The 16,318-nt window shown below is 37.4% G+C and overlaps 2 protein-coding genes across 9 annotated transcripts in view; both read left to right on the top strand.

Moving 5' to 3' along the window:
- LOC127944177 (C-type mannose receptor 2-like) overlaps positions 1-3,032 on the top strand; it is a 159,923-nt gene extending 156,891 nt beyond the window's left edge. The window contains exon 5 of the mRNA XM_052540004.1: positions 1,527-3,032. Coding sequence (XP_052395964.1) covers positions 1,527-1,888 — 362 coding nt within the window. The 3' untranslated portion in view covers positions 1,889-3,032. The remainder of the gene's footprint in view (positions 1-1,526) is intronic.
- A 5,448-nt stretch (positions 3,033-8,480) lies between these two features.
- LOC127944174 (macrophage mannose receptor 1-like) overlaps positions 8,481-16,318 on the top strand; it is a 143,787-nt gene continuing 135,949 nt past the window's right edge. For 2 of the 8 annotated variants that reach the window (XM_052539994.1, XM_052539993.1), the window contains exons 1-5: positions 8,488-8,746; positions 9,119-9,169; positions 9,351-9,389; positions 9,570-9,962; positions 10,320-10,673. In XM_052539994.1, coding sequence (XP_052395954.1) covers positions 9,133-9,169; positions 9,351-9,389; positions 9,570-9,962; positions 10,320-10,673 — 823 coding nt within the window. In that variant the 5' untranslated portion in view covers positions 8,488-8,746; positions 9,119-9,132. Of the gene's footprint in view, positions 8,747-9,118; positions 9,170-9,350; positions 9,390-9,569; positions 9,963-10,319; positions 10,674-11,788; positions 12,451-16,318 lie in introns of those variants that run through there. The other 6 variants (XM_052539996.1, XM_052539995.1, XM_052539997.1 and 3 more) reach the window with 6 other exon arrangements.

The raw sequence follows: 16,318 nt of genomic DNA, 5'->3' as shown, positions 1-16,318 counted from the left end.
TCAGCGCAGACGGAGTTGTGATGGATGACAAAAAGGTACAAGCGGTGGTTAACTGGCCTCGTCCCACGTCAGTAAAAGTGCTACAGCGATTCTTGGGCTTCGCAAACTTTTACCGCCGATTCATTCGAAATTTCAGCATGATTGTGGCTCCTCTCACTTCTTTACTCCAAGGAGGAGGAGGACGTTTCCGCTGGTCATCGGAATGCACTGCGGCATTTGAGAGTTTAAAGAAGAGATTCACCACATCACCCATTCTCCATCACCCAGATCCTGAGAGAGAGTTTATTGTGGAAGTGGATGCTTCTAACACGGGCGTGGGTGCCATTCTGTCACAACGTCATGGTAGTCCAGCAAAAATGTACCCCTGCGCATTTTATTCCCGTAAACTCAATGCAGCAGAGCGCAACTATGATGTGGGCGATCGAGAAGTTCTGCCGATGAAGGCTGCCTTTGAAGAGTGGAGGCACTGGCTGGAGGGGGCGTGTCATCCTTTCACTGTGCTTACGGACCACAGAAATCTGGAGTATCTCAAATCCGCCAAATGTCTGAATGCTCGCCAGGCGCGCTGGTCTCTCTTCTTCTCCCGATTTAATTTCAGAGTCACTTTCAGACCAGGTTCTAAGAACGGCAGGGCGGATGCTCTCTCACGCCAGTTCGACAGTAAGGACGAGTGTTCTGAACCAGTTCCCATTCTGCCCTCATCTCTCATTGTCGCACCAGTACAGTGGGATATAATCACGGAGGTTTCTACAGCTCAGCAAAAACAGCCCGTACCACCGGAGTGTCCGGGGGACCGCCTCTTTGTTCCTCCCGAGCTCCGCGACCGTGTCCTCCAATGGGTTCATTGCACTCCCAGCGCGGGGCATCCAGGTATCACGGCCACCACTCAGCTAGTCTCCAATCGCTTCTGGTGGCCTTCCCTTCGAGCTGACGTGATCAAGTTTGTTCATCAGTGTTCCACCTGTAACATGGTCAAGTCTTCTCACCTGAAACCAGCTGGTCTCTTACAGCCTCTGCCGGTACCGCAACGCCCTTGGTCCCATATCGCTGTGGATTTTGTCACGGACCTTCCTCAGTCCCAGGGTTTCAACACCATCCTCTCGGTAATGACAGTTCATCACAGTTTGGAAACAGTAACATCTCCGGCTTCATTAATGATATCTTCATGCTTTTCATCTCTGTTTTGAAGATTAACCATAGTCTTACAGGTCTGGAACCTCGTGAGAAACACTTTTCATTTTTCATTTTTAGGTGAACTATCCCTTAAAATATATATGGTTCAAGTAAGATTTCTCATTGTCATTTAGTTTTTCTTGATGTACTAAAATAACTAAAACTAAAAACATAATAATAATAATAATAATAATAATAATAATAATAATACAGTATATATAAAATATACAAATTAATTTAAAAAAAAAATCTAAATATTGATAAAAAACTATATTAATATCTCAATAATACTAAAATATCACTGGCTCCTGTATTTCAAAGTTAAATGTTTTGTATCCTGATTTTCTTTCCAGAGAAGCTGGTTCTGGTCCGAGAGAATAAGACGTGGACTGAAGCTCTGAGACGCTGCAGAGATATGAACATGGACCTGGTGTTGGTGGATTCGGAGCAGATGCAGCAGCGGGTGATGAATGTGACCTCGAGTGCCTCCTCTGATCACGTGTGGCTGGGTCTGCGTCACTCCTGCACAATGGGGATCTGGTTCTGGGTCAACGGTCAGACCATGTGCTACGATCAGTGGGCTTCTGATTTTGACAGCGGACTGGACGAATGTGATAAGACGGTGAGATCCGGAGCCATTCGGACCCGTGATAATCACTGGACCAGCCTTCCTGAAACTGAAGAAATCAACTTCATCTGCACCAAGTACATGTGATCCAGATTACACAATCAGATTACTAATATTCATGCATATAAAATACGGTATAAATATAAAATGCCAAAAATACAATTCCTGGTTACTTTTAATTGATGACAAATTAACAAAATGAAACTAAATTGTTCAAGTAATCAGAAAGTACTCAGAATACATTACTTAAAATTTTTATTTGTGTCTAGTTTTCGTAAAGCAATTTGTAACCAGTAACAGATATAATATAATATAATATAATATAATATAATATAATATAATATAATATAATATAATATAATATAATATAATATACCCTCTGTGTGTCAGTCAAATAACAGATTATGAAGATTCATTCAAGCCATTTGGGCTCAATTCAAGTAGAATCAGTTCAGTTCCAGTTAATCAGTAAAGCAATTTTTCATAATATCTGTTCACAGAACATGTATATTTCATCGTTAGATTTGGGAAGTTTTCTGTTCACAGACTCAAATGATCTCCATTTAAAGTCTTTTCATGTCTATTTGAACTTCTGTCATGTTTTCATTTGTTTAAGGTCAGTTACTGTATATGATTCAGTTTCATGACTCATGAGGTGATGGGGACAAACATTTACTGTGGGTTTTGTTTTTTCAGTTTGCTTTATTATTGTGTTTTATTGCGTAATATTAAGTACTAAGCACTTACATTTACTTTTCTGGAACTGATATGTTCTGCAAACTGCATCAAAAAAAGTCTTCTGAATTTTATCCTCTGTTTTAGCTAGTTTCCTGAAGAGTTCCTAAATGGACAATATATGGAAGATGCTTTTATGTATTTGTCATGTTTAGTTTTGTTTTCATGGACTTTTAGTTTGCATCTCATTGTTTCCTTGGTCGTCATGGTTTCTAAGTATGCGCTCATTTGTCACCATAGTTACTGATTATGTTGCTCACCTGTGTTTTATTTCTTTCTTTCATTACTGTGTATTTATACTCCTCACACTCTGCATTATTGACTCTTAACATTTTTGGCTCAATAACAAATTGTGTCTTTTGTTGTTTTGTGTAAAATTATCTACAATGAATACATGTAAGGATAAACGTATAAAATTAATTATATTATATAATGATAAATATTGATTGAGTGACTTAATGGAATCTTTGCATCATATTTGAACATCAGCAGAAGCATTTAAATGAAGGGATGAAGGTTAAAATGTGATTACAATAGTGCTTATTGATACTTATTGAAATGTTGCCAAATTAAAGGATCTACACATACACTGAAAAAAAATATTCATTGAATTTACTAAAAAAATATATTTTAAGAGGTTGCAATCAATTTTGAACTATATTTAAATAAACAAATTTTGCTGAAAGTTAATCAACTAAATTAATTAATTTAATTATAGCTAAAACAAATATAGTAAATTCAATGAATACTTTTTTGTTCAGTGTACATACAATGCTGCTAAAAAAAAACCTTAGAAACAATTTTAAAACAAAAATTAAAAAGGACAAATAGTTTTTTAATTATATATAAAATTATCAAAACAAATGGTATTTAACCCTTGTGGGTTGTTGGGGACGTTTTCATACACTAGGGGGTAAAGTTGAGTCTTATTTTGGCCACAACTTGAAATTTTTCTAAAACTCAAAAGGTACACTGTGGGCAAATTCATTACCCTTTCGGGATGTTCGTGGATGAAAACATCCACTAAATTAAACTGCTGTAAAAATGTGTCAGATAAATATTTCTTTCTTTTTTTTTTTTTTTTTGCATAAATCTATTAATCAACCTCAGTCCTGATCAAAACTACCAATTTTTTAAAATAAATTCCAAGATTTTAACTTTTTAATTAACAAGTTCATAAATTATGTCACTGATTTGGGAAGAAAAACACACAAAATTACATATTTTCAATATTAAAAGTGATTGTGGACTGGATATTTTTTTACCTTTTATCAGAGTCTTGGACATGTCAAAGATTATTAACAAGATTGGCTTTGATGCATTGTTAGTTTTTGTGCAGCATTAGATTTACATTTTTTCTCCCTAATTTGTTGTTGGTGGCTGTTTTTGTCCCATTGACTTCCATTATAAAGAAATTTTTTGATTGCAAAGCCATGACACCATATAATCATACATTCTTGATTGTTTGTGGTTTTCCATTTTGGGAAGAGGTAAAAAAAAATATTTTTACAGTTGCTCACAAGGTGGGACCATTAACCCTTTAAATAGGCCTGTGCAAAAAAGGCTTGGTTTCTGGCTTGTATATGGAGTTATATGGAGTATAACAGCAAATTATAGTCTTTGTGTGTGTGAGAGATTCTTGATTGTTGGTGGTTTTCCCTTTTGGGAAGAGGTATAAAAAAATATTTTTACAGTTGCTCACAAGATGGGACCATTAACCCTTTAAATAGGCCTGTGCAAAAAAGGCTTAGTTTCTGGCTTGTATATTTAGTTATATGGAGTATTATAGCAAATTATAGTGTGTGTGTGTGTGTGTGTGTGTGTGTGTGTGTGTGTGTGTGTGTGTGTGTGTGTGTGTGATAGAGAGAGAGAGAAAGAGAGGGAGTGAGAGAGACCTTTGTCCACTTACCTTGATGTTCAGTATCTAAAAAAAAATCTAAATATGCACCTCATGCTCTCAGAACTACATGGAGTATACAGTAAAAAAAGAAGTGTGTTTATGCACCTGCTGCCTTTGGATGGTGAAAAGTACAGATGGCCTGCATGTGAAATGCTCTTCTTTTCTTGATGATAAAGCCAGTTTAAAACCTTAAAATCTTGTAAAAAAATCTACTTCGCATCAAATTTATGAGCATAATGTATTACGAACAAAATGCAATACCAACTTCAAATAAGCTGCAGCTCGCTGGAGGGGTCTCATGCTACATAATAATTTCTAAAACTTTGCTACAAGTCAAGCCCTTTCTCGTGTTGCTTGCTGCTCTTCTCACCATTAAATATCCGGCACAATGGCATGCAAGTATTTAAATTCACGTACTTTGCTTTTGTTTAGTCTATTCGCTTGTTAAGTCTGACGTCACATAGCAGCGCTTCCGTGTCCAAACGCTCTTTCAGTTACCACGAGAAAACAACAAAAGGTGCTAATATAAACTCACAATGTTATAGAATACTAGCGAAAAAATTATAATCTTAACCTTTAACTCCATACCGAAGTACCAGATAGCCAGAAAATGAAAATATAAATATAAAAAATATATATATGAAAATGATATGTGTTTGGGACGCTGTGAGCATGGAGACTGTAGTGTATATCATAAGTTTGAAAGCCTTTAACTTAAATTATCAATATGAATAAACAGTGCTCATAAGCGGCTGCTGAGGTCATATTCTCAAGTGAAGCGAGTTGAGGGCTCGACCCAAAAACATTGCTTCTTACCTCATCACTTAACAACCGAATACTTTCACCACCATTAAAAGGCAGCAGGTGCATAAATACACTTCTTTTTTTACTGTATACTCCATGTATTTCTGAGAGCATGAGGTGCATATTTAGATTTTTTTTAGATACTGAACATCAAGGTAAGTGGACAAAGGTCTCTCTCACACAAACTCTCTCTCTCTTCTCAAACACACAAACACATACACACTCAATATAATATGCTGTTATACTTCATATAGCTTCATATACAAGTCAGAAACTAAGCTTTTTTTTGCACAGGCCTATCTAAATGGTTAATGGTCCCACCTAGTGATCAACTGTAAAAATAACAAATGTTACCTCTTCCCAACAGGGAAAACCACCAACAATCAAGAATCTCTCACACACACAAACACTATAAATTGCTGTTATACTCCATATAACTCCATATAGAAGCCAGAAACTAAGCCTTTTTTTGCACAGGCCTATCTAAAGGGTTAATGGTCCCACCCAGTTTAATTGAACAAATTTTACCTCTTCCCAAAAGGGAAAACCACCAAAAATCAAGAATGCATGATTATATGGTGTCATGGCTTTGCAATCAAAAAATGTCATTATAATTGAAGTCAATGGGGCAAAAACAGCCACCAACAACAAATTAGGGAGAGGAAAATTAAATCTAATGCTGCACAAAAACTAACAATGCATCAAGGCCAATGTTACTACTAATCTTTGACATGCCCAAGACTGTGATAAAAAGTAAAAAAAAAAAAAAAAATCCAGCCACAATACTTTTATATTGAAAATGAGTCATTTTGTGTGTTTTTTTCCCCCAAATCAGTGACATCATTTATGAACTTGGCAATTAAAGAGTTAAAAACTTAGATTTTTTTAAAAACATTTGGTAGTTTTGATCAGGACTGAGGTTGATTAACAGATTTATGCAAAAAAAAATTGAAAAGAAATATGAATCTGATACATTTTTACAGCAGTTTAATTGAGTGGATGGTTTCATCCCGAACAACTCGAAAGGGCAGTGAATTTGAACAATCCACAAGGGTTAAAGCTGCGGTAGGGAACTTTTAACGCTCTTGCGGTTAATAAACAGAACTGCTTGCATCTTGCGGAAGAACATCGTAGTCGGTCTCTCTGTTTATGTCTATGAAGAATCACAAAGGTACTGGGTTACTCCGCCGCGGTACCCCCGAAGCAATCTAAAATAGTCCGAATATAAACACTTATTATAGGTGCACCCTAGTGATTCAGTACAAGCCAAAAACACGGTTTGGAAAATGGATTCATGGTGTACTCGCTGTACTCGCAGCTCTGATTGGTTGATTTCTTACCGGGAGCGGTCTGTAACTGCAAATGGCAATAGGACACTGGGAGGAGCCAGAGGAGCTTTTTTCACAGATTATCTGTCTCATATTCTACTGTCAGGACATAATGACAGGTTTAATAAATATGTAAAAAATATTTTTTTTTACAAAAGTTCCCTACTGCACCTTTAAGTAAAATATAGCAAAAACATCCCAAACATGAAGTTTGATTAAAACAGAAATATTTATGCTATGATATAGTTTTAAGTTATTTTAGTACGAGTAAAATTAAACAGATATGAGAAATGTTGCCTTGGCAGCTAACTAAAATAATTAGATTTTATATTTCTAACAAGTTCTGACAAAAGACGTTTTTGCATATTTGACCTGAAAAGTGCTCCTGGTTTCCTGGTTCACTCGTGTGTGTGTGTTTTTTACTATCATCATAATTTTGAGGAAGAACGGCACACATTCAAATTCAGTCCTGAAGATTCAATCTGTCCGTATCTGATTATTCATCCCTGAGGAACACTGGGACATTTATGACTATTTTCCGCATAAAAACAAGAAGAACGATATGTAAATTAAACAAGGAAAAACACAGACACGAGACTCTGGAGATAAACAGAGACCGTTTTTATTGAACAATTACTAAAATTTTATTATTATTAAAAAATAATAATAACCAGAAATATACTTCGAATCAAGAGTCAAGAACCATTTCTGTCAGAAGCGTCCGATTCGAGATCCGAGGAGCTGCTGATACTGCCCATGTGTGTTTCAGCGTGAAACACATTGACTCACAGAGCGTCTGAACCGAACTGATTCTTTTGATGATTGATTCTGAACTGATTCTGTGCCAGTGTTATGAGCGCGGGTAAATCGAAGACTTGAATCAAGGGAAAAGAAGTACTGGTGATCAGACAACCGATGCAACCGGTTCTTGACTCGAGAACGAGTCAATCTTTCGTTCATTATCTGGCTCGGCTCGGTGTTCATCTCTCTCTTCACATCAGTTCAGTCAGTGTACTGTTTGAGGACATGAATTACTCCAGGATATTGGTTTGTTTGAACTCGGAGGGAGTGTCAGCCACATTAAAAAAGTTAACAGTTTAAGTCATTTGTGGATTAATGCGTATTGGAGACGCGAACCGTTTAAAACGATTCAGTTTTAAATTTTAACTGGTTGAAGAAGATCCGGTTACATCGAATGATTCGTTCACAAACTGCTTTGTTCTGAACTCTCTCACAACAGACACGGAAGAAAAGACAATGCTGAATAAAGTCATAGTTTTTGCTATTTTTTTTGACAAAATGTATTTTCAAAGCTTCAACAAATTCTAATTGACCCTCTGATGTCACATGGACTACTGTGATGATGTTTTTCTTAACTTTCTGGTTATGGATAGTAGACCGTACACACAGCTTCAATGGAGGGACTGAGAGCTCTCGGACTAAATCTAAAATATCTTAAACTGTGTTCTGAAGATGAACGGAGGTCTCACGGGTTTGGAAAGACATGAGGATGAGTTATTAATGACATAATGTTGATTTTTGGGTGAACTAACCCTTTAAGAATTGCATATTTGTATTAAGTTTTCTTAAATCAAATGTTTAAATATGAAAATGAACTGTCAAAATCAATATGCATTGATTTGCATACACTTCCAGAACAGAAATCTGAATCCAGACTCATAATTATTGCTTGATTTTGTTTTCATATTAGAGTTAAAGGTTTTTGCAGAGGGGATTCTGGATTTCTCTTTTTTTGCTCCATAAATCAGAAAATACTGTCAACTGACAGAAAACAAATATTTACACCATGTTTAGGAGTAAAATGTTACATAAATCTGTGTGAATGAAATATGAACAAACCCCTCTATACACACCTTCAGAATACAGAAAGGAATTAAACTCTAAGTTTTGGTGTGTGTAAGAGATGCTGAAGTGGAGAAAAAAATTTAAAGATATGAATTGAAATCTACAGACGCAAATAAACAAAGTGCAATAAATGAAAAACTTGAAAGTGTATTTTAGATATTCAGGCAACAAAGGAGGAAATAAACCTGATACACCACAGAAGGGAGTTTTTCTGTCCAGGAAATTGAAAGCTGGGAGGAGCAGAAAGAGACGTTGACTGATATCAGTCTGTGACACAAACACACAATCACTCCTGAAGCACAGCATCTACAGGTAAGAAACTCTGAGTTAAGATGTGATTAGCAGTGGTGCTTATATAACATTATACCAAACTAATAACTGTTTTACTGCTAAATGTTTGTGTGGTTTTTGGAAAACAATGTAATAAAAATGCATTTACAGTAATACATTTACTACAATACTGCAATATCTGATCTCAATGTCTGTATGTGCCGCATAAAACAGTACACTGTAAAAACTGATTATAATTTCACAAATAAAACATCTAAAATCTTGTGATGAAAACATGTTAAACTGGTTAATGGTATGTTCCACTAAAATACAGTAAAAACTGTTATAAATCTAACATTTCTTGTCATTAACAGTACTTTTCTTGTTAACTATATCACTTTATCTGTGTTTCAGGTGGTTGTCAGTGTATGATAAAGGCAAAAACAGAATTTAGTACTTCAACAGGTTGGTATATTAACATTATATTAGTTAATTAAATACTTACTTTGCATGTAAGTGTTAACTTCTTGTGTGTATTTATAGCTGAAGTAGAGTCTAATAAGCAATGATAAAGTAGAAATGGCATGATCTGATGTTCTGGATCTGGTCAGATGTTTCTTGAGACTGATTTGTGTTTTTCTCTCAGAAATGGAGAGAATCACATGTATGTCTCTTCTGCTCACAGGTGAGTGAGTGCTTGACTAGTTCTAGTGTTGATAGTTAGTGTTAGTGCTGCTGACCGTGTTCAAGTGTGTTTGAATGAGTGTGTAATGTGTGTGTTGTTGAGGAGATTGAGTAAAATACTAAGATACTCCACTACTGTACTAGCACTTCTTGTCTTGAATGTGAATGTGTCTCTCCTCAGCTGTGGTCAGTTCTTCTGCACGAGCTCCGCGTCAGTATCACTTTGTGAATCAGAAGAAGAGCTGGACTGAAGCTCAGAGTTACTGCAGAGAGAAATACACAGATCTGGTCACTATCAGTGACATACAAGAACAGAATGACATTGAACAGGCCATAAAGAGAGTGAACAGCAATGCTGACCGTGTCTGGATTGGACTGAGGAGCACAGACTCATGGATATGGTCTCTGAGTGACCCTGCCTTCTACAGAGAACACGAGTCTCAGTACAGGAACTGGGGAAGAGAACAACCAAATGGAGATGGAGACTGTATTAACATGGAATGTGTGAATGATCATAAAGGAAAGTGGCATGATGTAGACTGTAGTACAACAAGGCCTTTCATCTGCTATAATGGTGAGTTCAGCTGTATGTTTAATAACTAATGAACTCTGAACTATTACTGAACCAAACTCAAACTATCATCTTCTGTAGAGCTGCTTATAACTGAATCAAATTTGTTTCTGAAAGTTTTATTATTACTGCGATGCTGCTTGTTTGAATCAATCTGCATTTTGTATAATGTGCTACAAACTCTCAGAGAAATGTGCTAAAAGACCATATAAAGTATTTTCACAGTAATAATAAAACTTTTAGTTTTGAATAATGAATAACAATTACATTTGTGGATTTGTCTCTTTGTTCTTAATAAATGAAAACCGAAGTTTTTTTTTATTTTATGTTTAAATTCTCCAATGTCTTTCTGTTTTAAAGGCAGCAGTAAAGGATTCATCATTGTACAGGAGAAAAAGAACTGGACTGAAGCTCAGAAATACTGCAGAGAGAGACACACAGATCTGGCCAGCGTGAGGAATCAGACTGAGAATAAACAGATTCAGAAGATCATAGACCAAAACATAACTTCACGTGATCAAGATAAACGAGTCTGGATCGGTCTGCACAGACTCTGGGTTTGGTCAGATAACAGCACCTCCACATTCACACACTGGAAATCTGATAGACCCGCATCCAGAAACACTAATCACGATGACTGTGCATTGATTGACCGCCAAGGAATATGGACAGATGAGGAGTGTTCAGAAGAGCATCCCTTTGTGTGTTATGATGGTGAGTAGATCAATCCTCTGAGCTGCTGTACGTCTACATGTCAAACTACAGAAACTCTCTCATCATTACAGAAGTTCAACGAGCCCACTATAACTTCACTTAGGTTTCTGACAGAGCTATTATAGATTATATATTATAGATATAATGTGAATTCGCTCATCACTTTCTCTCCTTCATGTTGTTCCAAACCTTTAAGACTTCAGTTAATCTAAAAAATACAAAAGAAGATATTTTTAAAAGAAACCTGAGAGATTTAAAAATCCAGGTAACCATAACTTACAAGATCCAAACACAACACAGGATCAATCCATATGAATCAAGAGTTTTAAAGGCACAATATGTCATTTTTCGCTGTTAGAGGGAACGTATTAAAAAAAAACAAAGCATCAAAGGTGTAGATTGATGACACGTGACTGAGTGTGGAATCATGGGAGTTGTGGTCTTCATCCCCACAGCCGAGACAGAAATCATGTTCATGGAAGTATTAATGATTTATTATCATAGTAGAATGAAGCAGCGTAAGGCATCGAAACGTGATGTGATCGCTGAATGAGTGTGACACATGATTCGAAACCATCTTTGGTGTTTCCATGTTTTCTACAAAACAAGACCAGAAATCGAGGGATTCTGACGTCATTGGCAGGCGACACAATAACACCATGGTCACCGTCCGTGTAACTAGTTAACATTGCTTATTTCTCTGGAATTAAACATTCTTCAGAATATTTTGGATAATGTAATATATAATGAGCAAAATAAATAACACTGTAATAGTGGCTTTTAATGAAAGATTTTAATGTCAAATCTTACATATTGTGCCTTTAAGCTGAAAAATGACATCATCAATTCAAAGAGTAGAGTTGTGAATGTCTGATTTTAACTTGTTTGTGATTGATTAACTTTACACAGTTATTGAACCAAACTGAATCAACACTGAACTGATAAGAATAATGACATTATTGTCTTCAGTAGAGCTGCTTTACAAATTGACAAATTGGGGATCTGGTTCTGGGTCAAAGGTCAGACCGTGTGCTATGATCAGTGGGCTTCTGATGACATCGATCTGGACAATGTTTTGTATCCTGATTTTCTTGCTCATCTTCTTGTGTTTCCAGAGAAGCTGGTTCTGGTCCGAGAGAATAAGACGTGGACTGAAGCTCTGAGACACTGCAGAAACATGGACATGGACCTGGTGTCGGTGGATTCGGAGCAGATGCAGCAGCGGGTGATGAATGTGACCTCGAGCGCTCTCTCTGATCACGTGTGGCTGGGTCTGCGTCACTCCTGCAAACTGGGACTCTGGTTCTGGGTCAAAAGTCATACCATGTGCTACAATCAGTGGGCTTCTGATTATGACATCGGACTGGACGAATGTGATCAGACGGTGAGATCCGGAGCCATTCGGACCCGTGATAATCACTGGATCAGCCTTCCTGAAACTGAAGAAATCAACTTCATCTGCACCAAGTACATGTGATCCAGATTACACTATCAGATTACTAACATGAAGTACTTGTGATTAAATTATATAATATTTTAAAATGCCCATAATCAGATGCCTGTTACTTATTGATTTTATTGATTACATATTCAGACAATGGCAGTAAATTATTTATGATCATAAAAAGTACTCAGAATACATTACTAATAATCTGTAATCTCATAGATTGTTTCTAAAAAAGTTTTAGTCATGTATTTAGGAATCCTTAATGGACTAAAATGATTTAAATAATCACCCACTGTGTGTGAGTCAAATAACCGTTTTTACAAATTCAGTCAAGCCGTTTGGACTCAAATGATTCAATTCAATTCGATTCAGTTCAATTCATTTCCATATTTGAATATTCAATTAAATATTTGCTTTTTCACAACACACATTTCAAACCAGCTGCACAGAAAATGTATATTTCATGGTTAGCAAGTTTCTTGTTATTTGAACTCAAATGATCTCCATTTATAGTCTAATGTCTATTTGAACTTCTATAATGTTTATTCACTTCCATGACTCATGAGGTGATGGATTCAAATATTTACTGTGTTTCCTTTCATTTTGCATTATTATTGTTTTTGTTTGCTTGTTTAGCACATATTATTTACTAATTACTGCTTATATTTACTTTTTTGTTGAATCAATAGGCTAAGCAAACTCCATCTAAGATGACTTAAATATGTTTACATATAATCATATAAATGTAAATACATACATGCAATTTAATGAAAATGATTCTGTATTTTAACCTCTGCTTTTGCTTGTTTCATACAGAGTTCCTAAATGGAAACTGTGATGCAAAATACTTACAGAATTACATGTGAGATCATATTTCACTGATTTTGCATTTCTCCCTTCACTCAGACAAAACATGAAAGAATTCAAATATAATTCTTCCTCCTATCTCATATGTTTTCCATCACCATTTGCATTTAGGGACCTTCCTAATCCAGTTTTCTAATAAACATGATGTTGTGGACTATGACTATTTTTGTCTCACTGAAAATGAGTGTGATATTTCTCATTTGTAAGTTACTTTGTATAAAACAATCTACAAAGAATGCATGCAAACATAAATGGATTAATGTAATATTAAAATAGTGCTTATTGATACTCCAATATTGCGACAAATTACAGTATCTACAAATATATACAAAAGCAAAAAGCAAAAAAAAAAACTTAGAAGCTGTTGCTGTTGATTCTGTGAATTGGGGTTGGCACGTGAGCCCATTAATCACCTAAATTGCCAGTCTACTGGAAATACCTGTGTTCGTGCCTTGGATGCTGTTTAAGAGATCACCAATTGACCGGGGAGAGTCAGTCTTTGGTTTTGGACTCTTTGGTTGTGTTGTATTTTGTTACTCTTTTCATTTTCACTTCAACACTACATTACATTTCACACCTGCATCTGCTTTACACACTGACCTTATTGACGAATACAGAAATACTGTTATTTTCTTTAATTGTTTTCATTCTATCATTTAATGTTGTCTTATTTTGTAATTAAATAAATATTAGTTATAAATTGAGCCTATAGTTTGGTTTTCGTGTGTCCCTTGTTTTGTTGCTTCCCTTGATCCAAGGGTCGTAACAAATTGGGGGCTCGTCCTTGCTTAGGTTATTTGATTGCATTGATTATTTTTGGACAAACGAAATTGATTTGTACCAAAGTCAATTTGTTCACCGTGTGAAATCACCAGTTGGTAAGTACATGTGCATTATTATTATTTTTTTGAACATGAGTTTTCTCTGATAGGTATAGTGGCATGTTTCTTTTGAGACGTGTCGGATTTGTTATTTTTGTGTAGTGTTGCGGTGAAAGCGGGAGGTAGTAATTATCTCGGGAGCACATCCGTAGTGTTGAAGGCATCGCTGGTTTGACCAGTTGCGTTTTTCACCCAGCGGGCTATAGTGCATAAAAACCCCCCACCGATAATCGCATGAAGACTAGGGTTGAGTTAGGTAGAGGTACTGGAAAGGTAGAGGGAAAACTCTCGTTATTTGATTGCACTGTGCTAATTAAATTATTCTGGTGATAGCATGGTTGATATTGATGAGTTTGTTAGTTCACGTTCCCATTATTTTTCGGACAGGTGTACTAAAGAGCAATTATTAAGTATTGCCGAACGTTATGAAATTTTGATTAAAGATAAAAGGCTCAAAGAAAATGTTAAAATAGCTTTGAAAATGTAGTTGGTCTAAAAAGGTTTATTAGACACTGAGATGAAGGAATTTGACGATTCGTGTGGCAGAGAGACACGGGGAGAACGAGAGATCCAATAGCAGGTATTTATTCAAACAAGGGTAATCCAAAAATTGTTGTCAAAACAAGCCAGGGTCAAAACCAAACAATCAGTCCAAAACAAAGGAAACAAAGGTGGAAATTGGAAAAGAATGCAACGGGAACTCGGAGGACGAGAAGACTAAGGAGAAACTCGGAATACGAGAAGACGAAGGGGAATCTCGGATGACGAAAATGCTGCATACATGAAGGGTAAGGACTCCATAGAAACAACAGGAAAAGACTGGAATATATAGAGAGACTAATGACACTAGAGTGCCTGCACCTGGTGCAATTAACAGGAGTGCAATTACTGTGAAGACAGGACCAGACTAAAGGAATTTTAAGTGCCTACGGTGAGGTGCCTAAGGGGAAGTAAGCGCACTAGTGGACACCCAGGGAAACAGAGACTAGACAGCATGACATTACCCCCTCCTCCACTGAGCAGCTGCCAGATGCTCCACCCGAACCCAAGGGAAAACCAAAGACACAAAGAGACCAGGAGGGAGATGGAGCGGTGGAGGATCAGGGGGAGGGACGGAGGGCCAGGTCCTTAGAGGGAAACTGAACGAAAGACACAGACAAGATCGGTGCTGACTTGACTCTGCTCATGAAAATTATTGGTGACTTGCATTTGTTCATGAAGATCATTGGTGACTTGTATTTGGTCATGAAGATCACTGGTGACTTGAATTCTCCCATGAAGAACCCCGGTGACTTGACTCTGTCCTTGAAGATCACCAGTGACTTGACTCGGTCCTTGAAGATCACCAGTGACTTGACTCGGTCCTTGAAGATCAACAGTGACTTGACTCGGTCCTTGAAGATCAACAGTGACTTGACTCGGTCCTTGAAGATCACCAGTGACTTGACTCGGTCCTTGAAGATCACCAGTGACTTGACTCGGTCCTTGAAGATCAACAGTGACTTGACTCTGTCCTTGAAGATCAACGGTGACTAGCCTTGTCTCTGGAAGGTCAATGGTGACTAGCCCTGATTCTGGAAAGTCAAAGGTGACTAACCCTGACTCTGGAGGGTCCATTAGCACCTGACTCGACTCTGGAGGGTTCACGAGCCCCTGACTCAACTCTGGAAGGTCAACAAGAACTAACCCTGACTCTGAAGGGTCAACAGTTACTGACCCTGACTCTGGACAGTCGATGGTGACTAGCCCTGACTCTGGAAGGTCGATGGTGACTAACCCTGACTCTGGAGGGTCCACGCGCACCTGACTCGACTCTGGATGGTCCAGGAGCATCTGACTCGACTCTGGAGGGTCAACTGGAACAAGACTCAACTCTGGAATTTCAACGGGAACCTGACTCAACTCTGGAAGGTCAACAGGAACTAGCCCTGACTCTGGAAGGTCAACGGTGATTAACCCTGACTCTGGAAGGTCAATGGTGACTAACCCTGACTCTGGAGGGTCCACGCGCACCTGACTCGACTCTGGAGGGTCCAGGAGCATCTGACTCGACTCTGGAGGGTCAACTGGAACAAGACTCAACTCTGGAATTTCAACGGGAACCTGACTCAACTCTGGAAGGTCAACAGGAACTAGCCCTGACTCTGGAAGGTCAACGGTGACTAACCCTGACTCTGGAAGGTCAACGGTGATTAACCCTGACTCTGGAAGGTCAATGGTGACTAACCCTGACTCTGGAGGGTCCATGAGCACCTGACTCGACTCTGGAGGGTCCACGAGCACCTGACTCGACTCTGGAGGGTCAACTGGAACATGACTCAACTCTGGCTCCGAAGTGCCGAACTGAATCATTACAGCCTAAAACATTAAAGCCTAAAAATCTAGATCAAATATAAAATGTAGATACAACTACACAATAAGGGAATGTAAAAAAAGTCATATAATAAAAT

The sequence above is a fragment of the Carassius gibelio genome, chromosome A23 (genome assembly GCF_023724105.1).
Source record: "Carassius gibelio isolate Cgi1373 ecotype wild population from Czech Republic chromosome A23, carGib1.2-hapl.c, whole genome shotgun sequence".
Lineage (NCBI taxonomy): Eukaryota > Metazoa > Chordata > Actinopteri > Cypriniformes > Cyprinidae > Carassius > Carassius gibelio.
The sequence above is the reverse complement of the archived record's forward strand: the minus strand, read 5'-3'. Positions and strand labels throughout refer to the sequence as shown.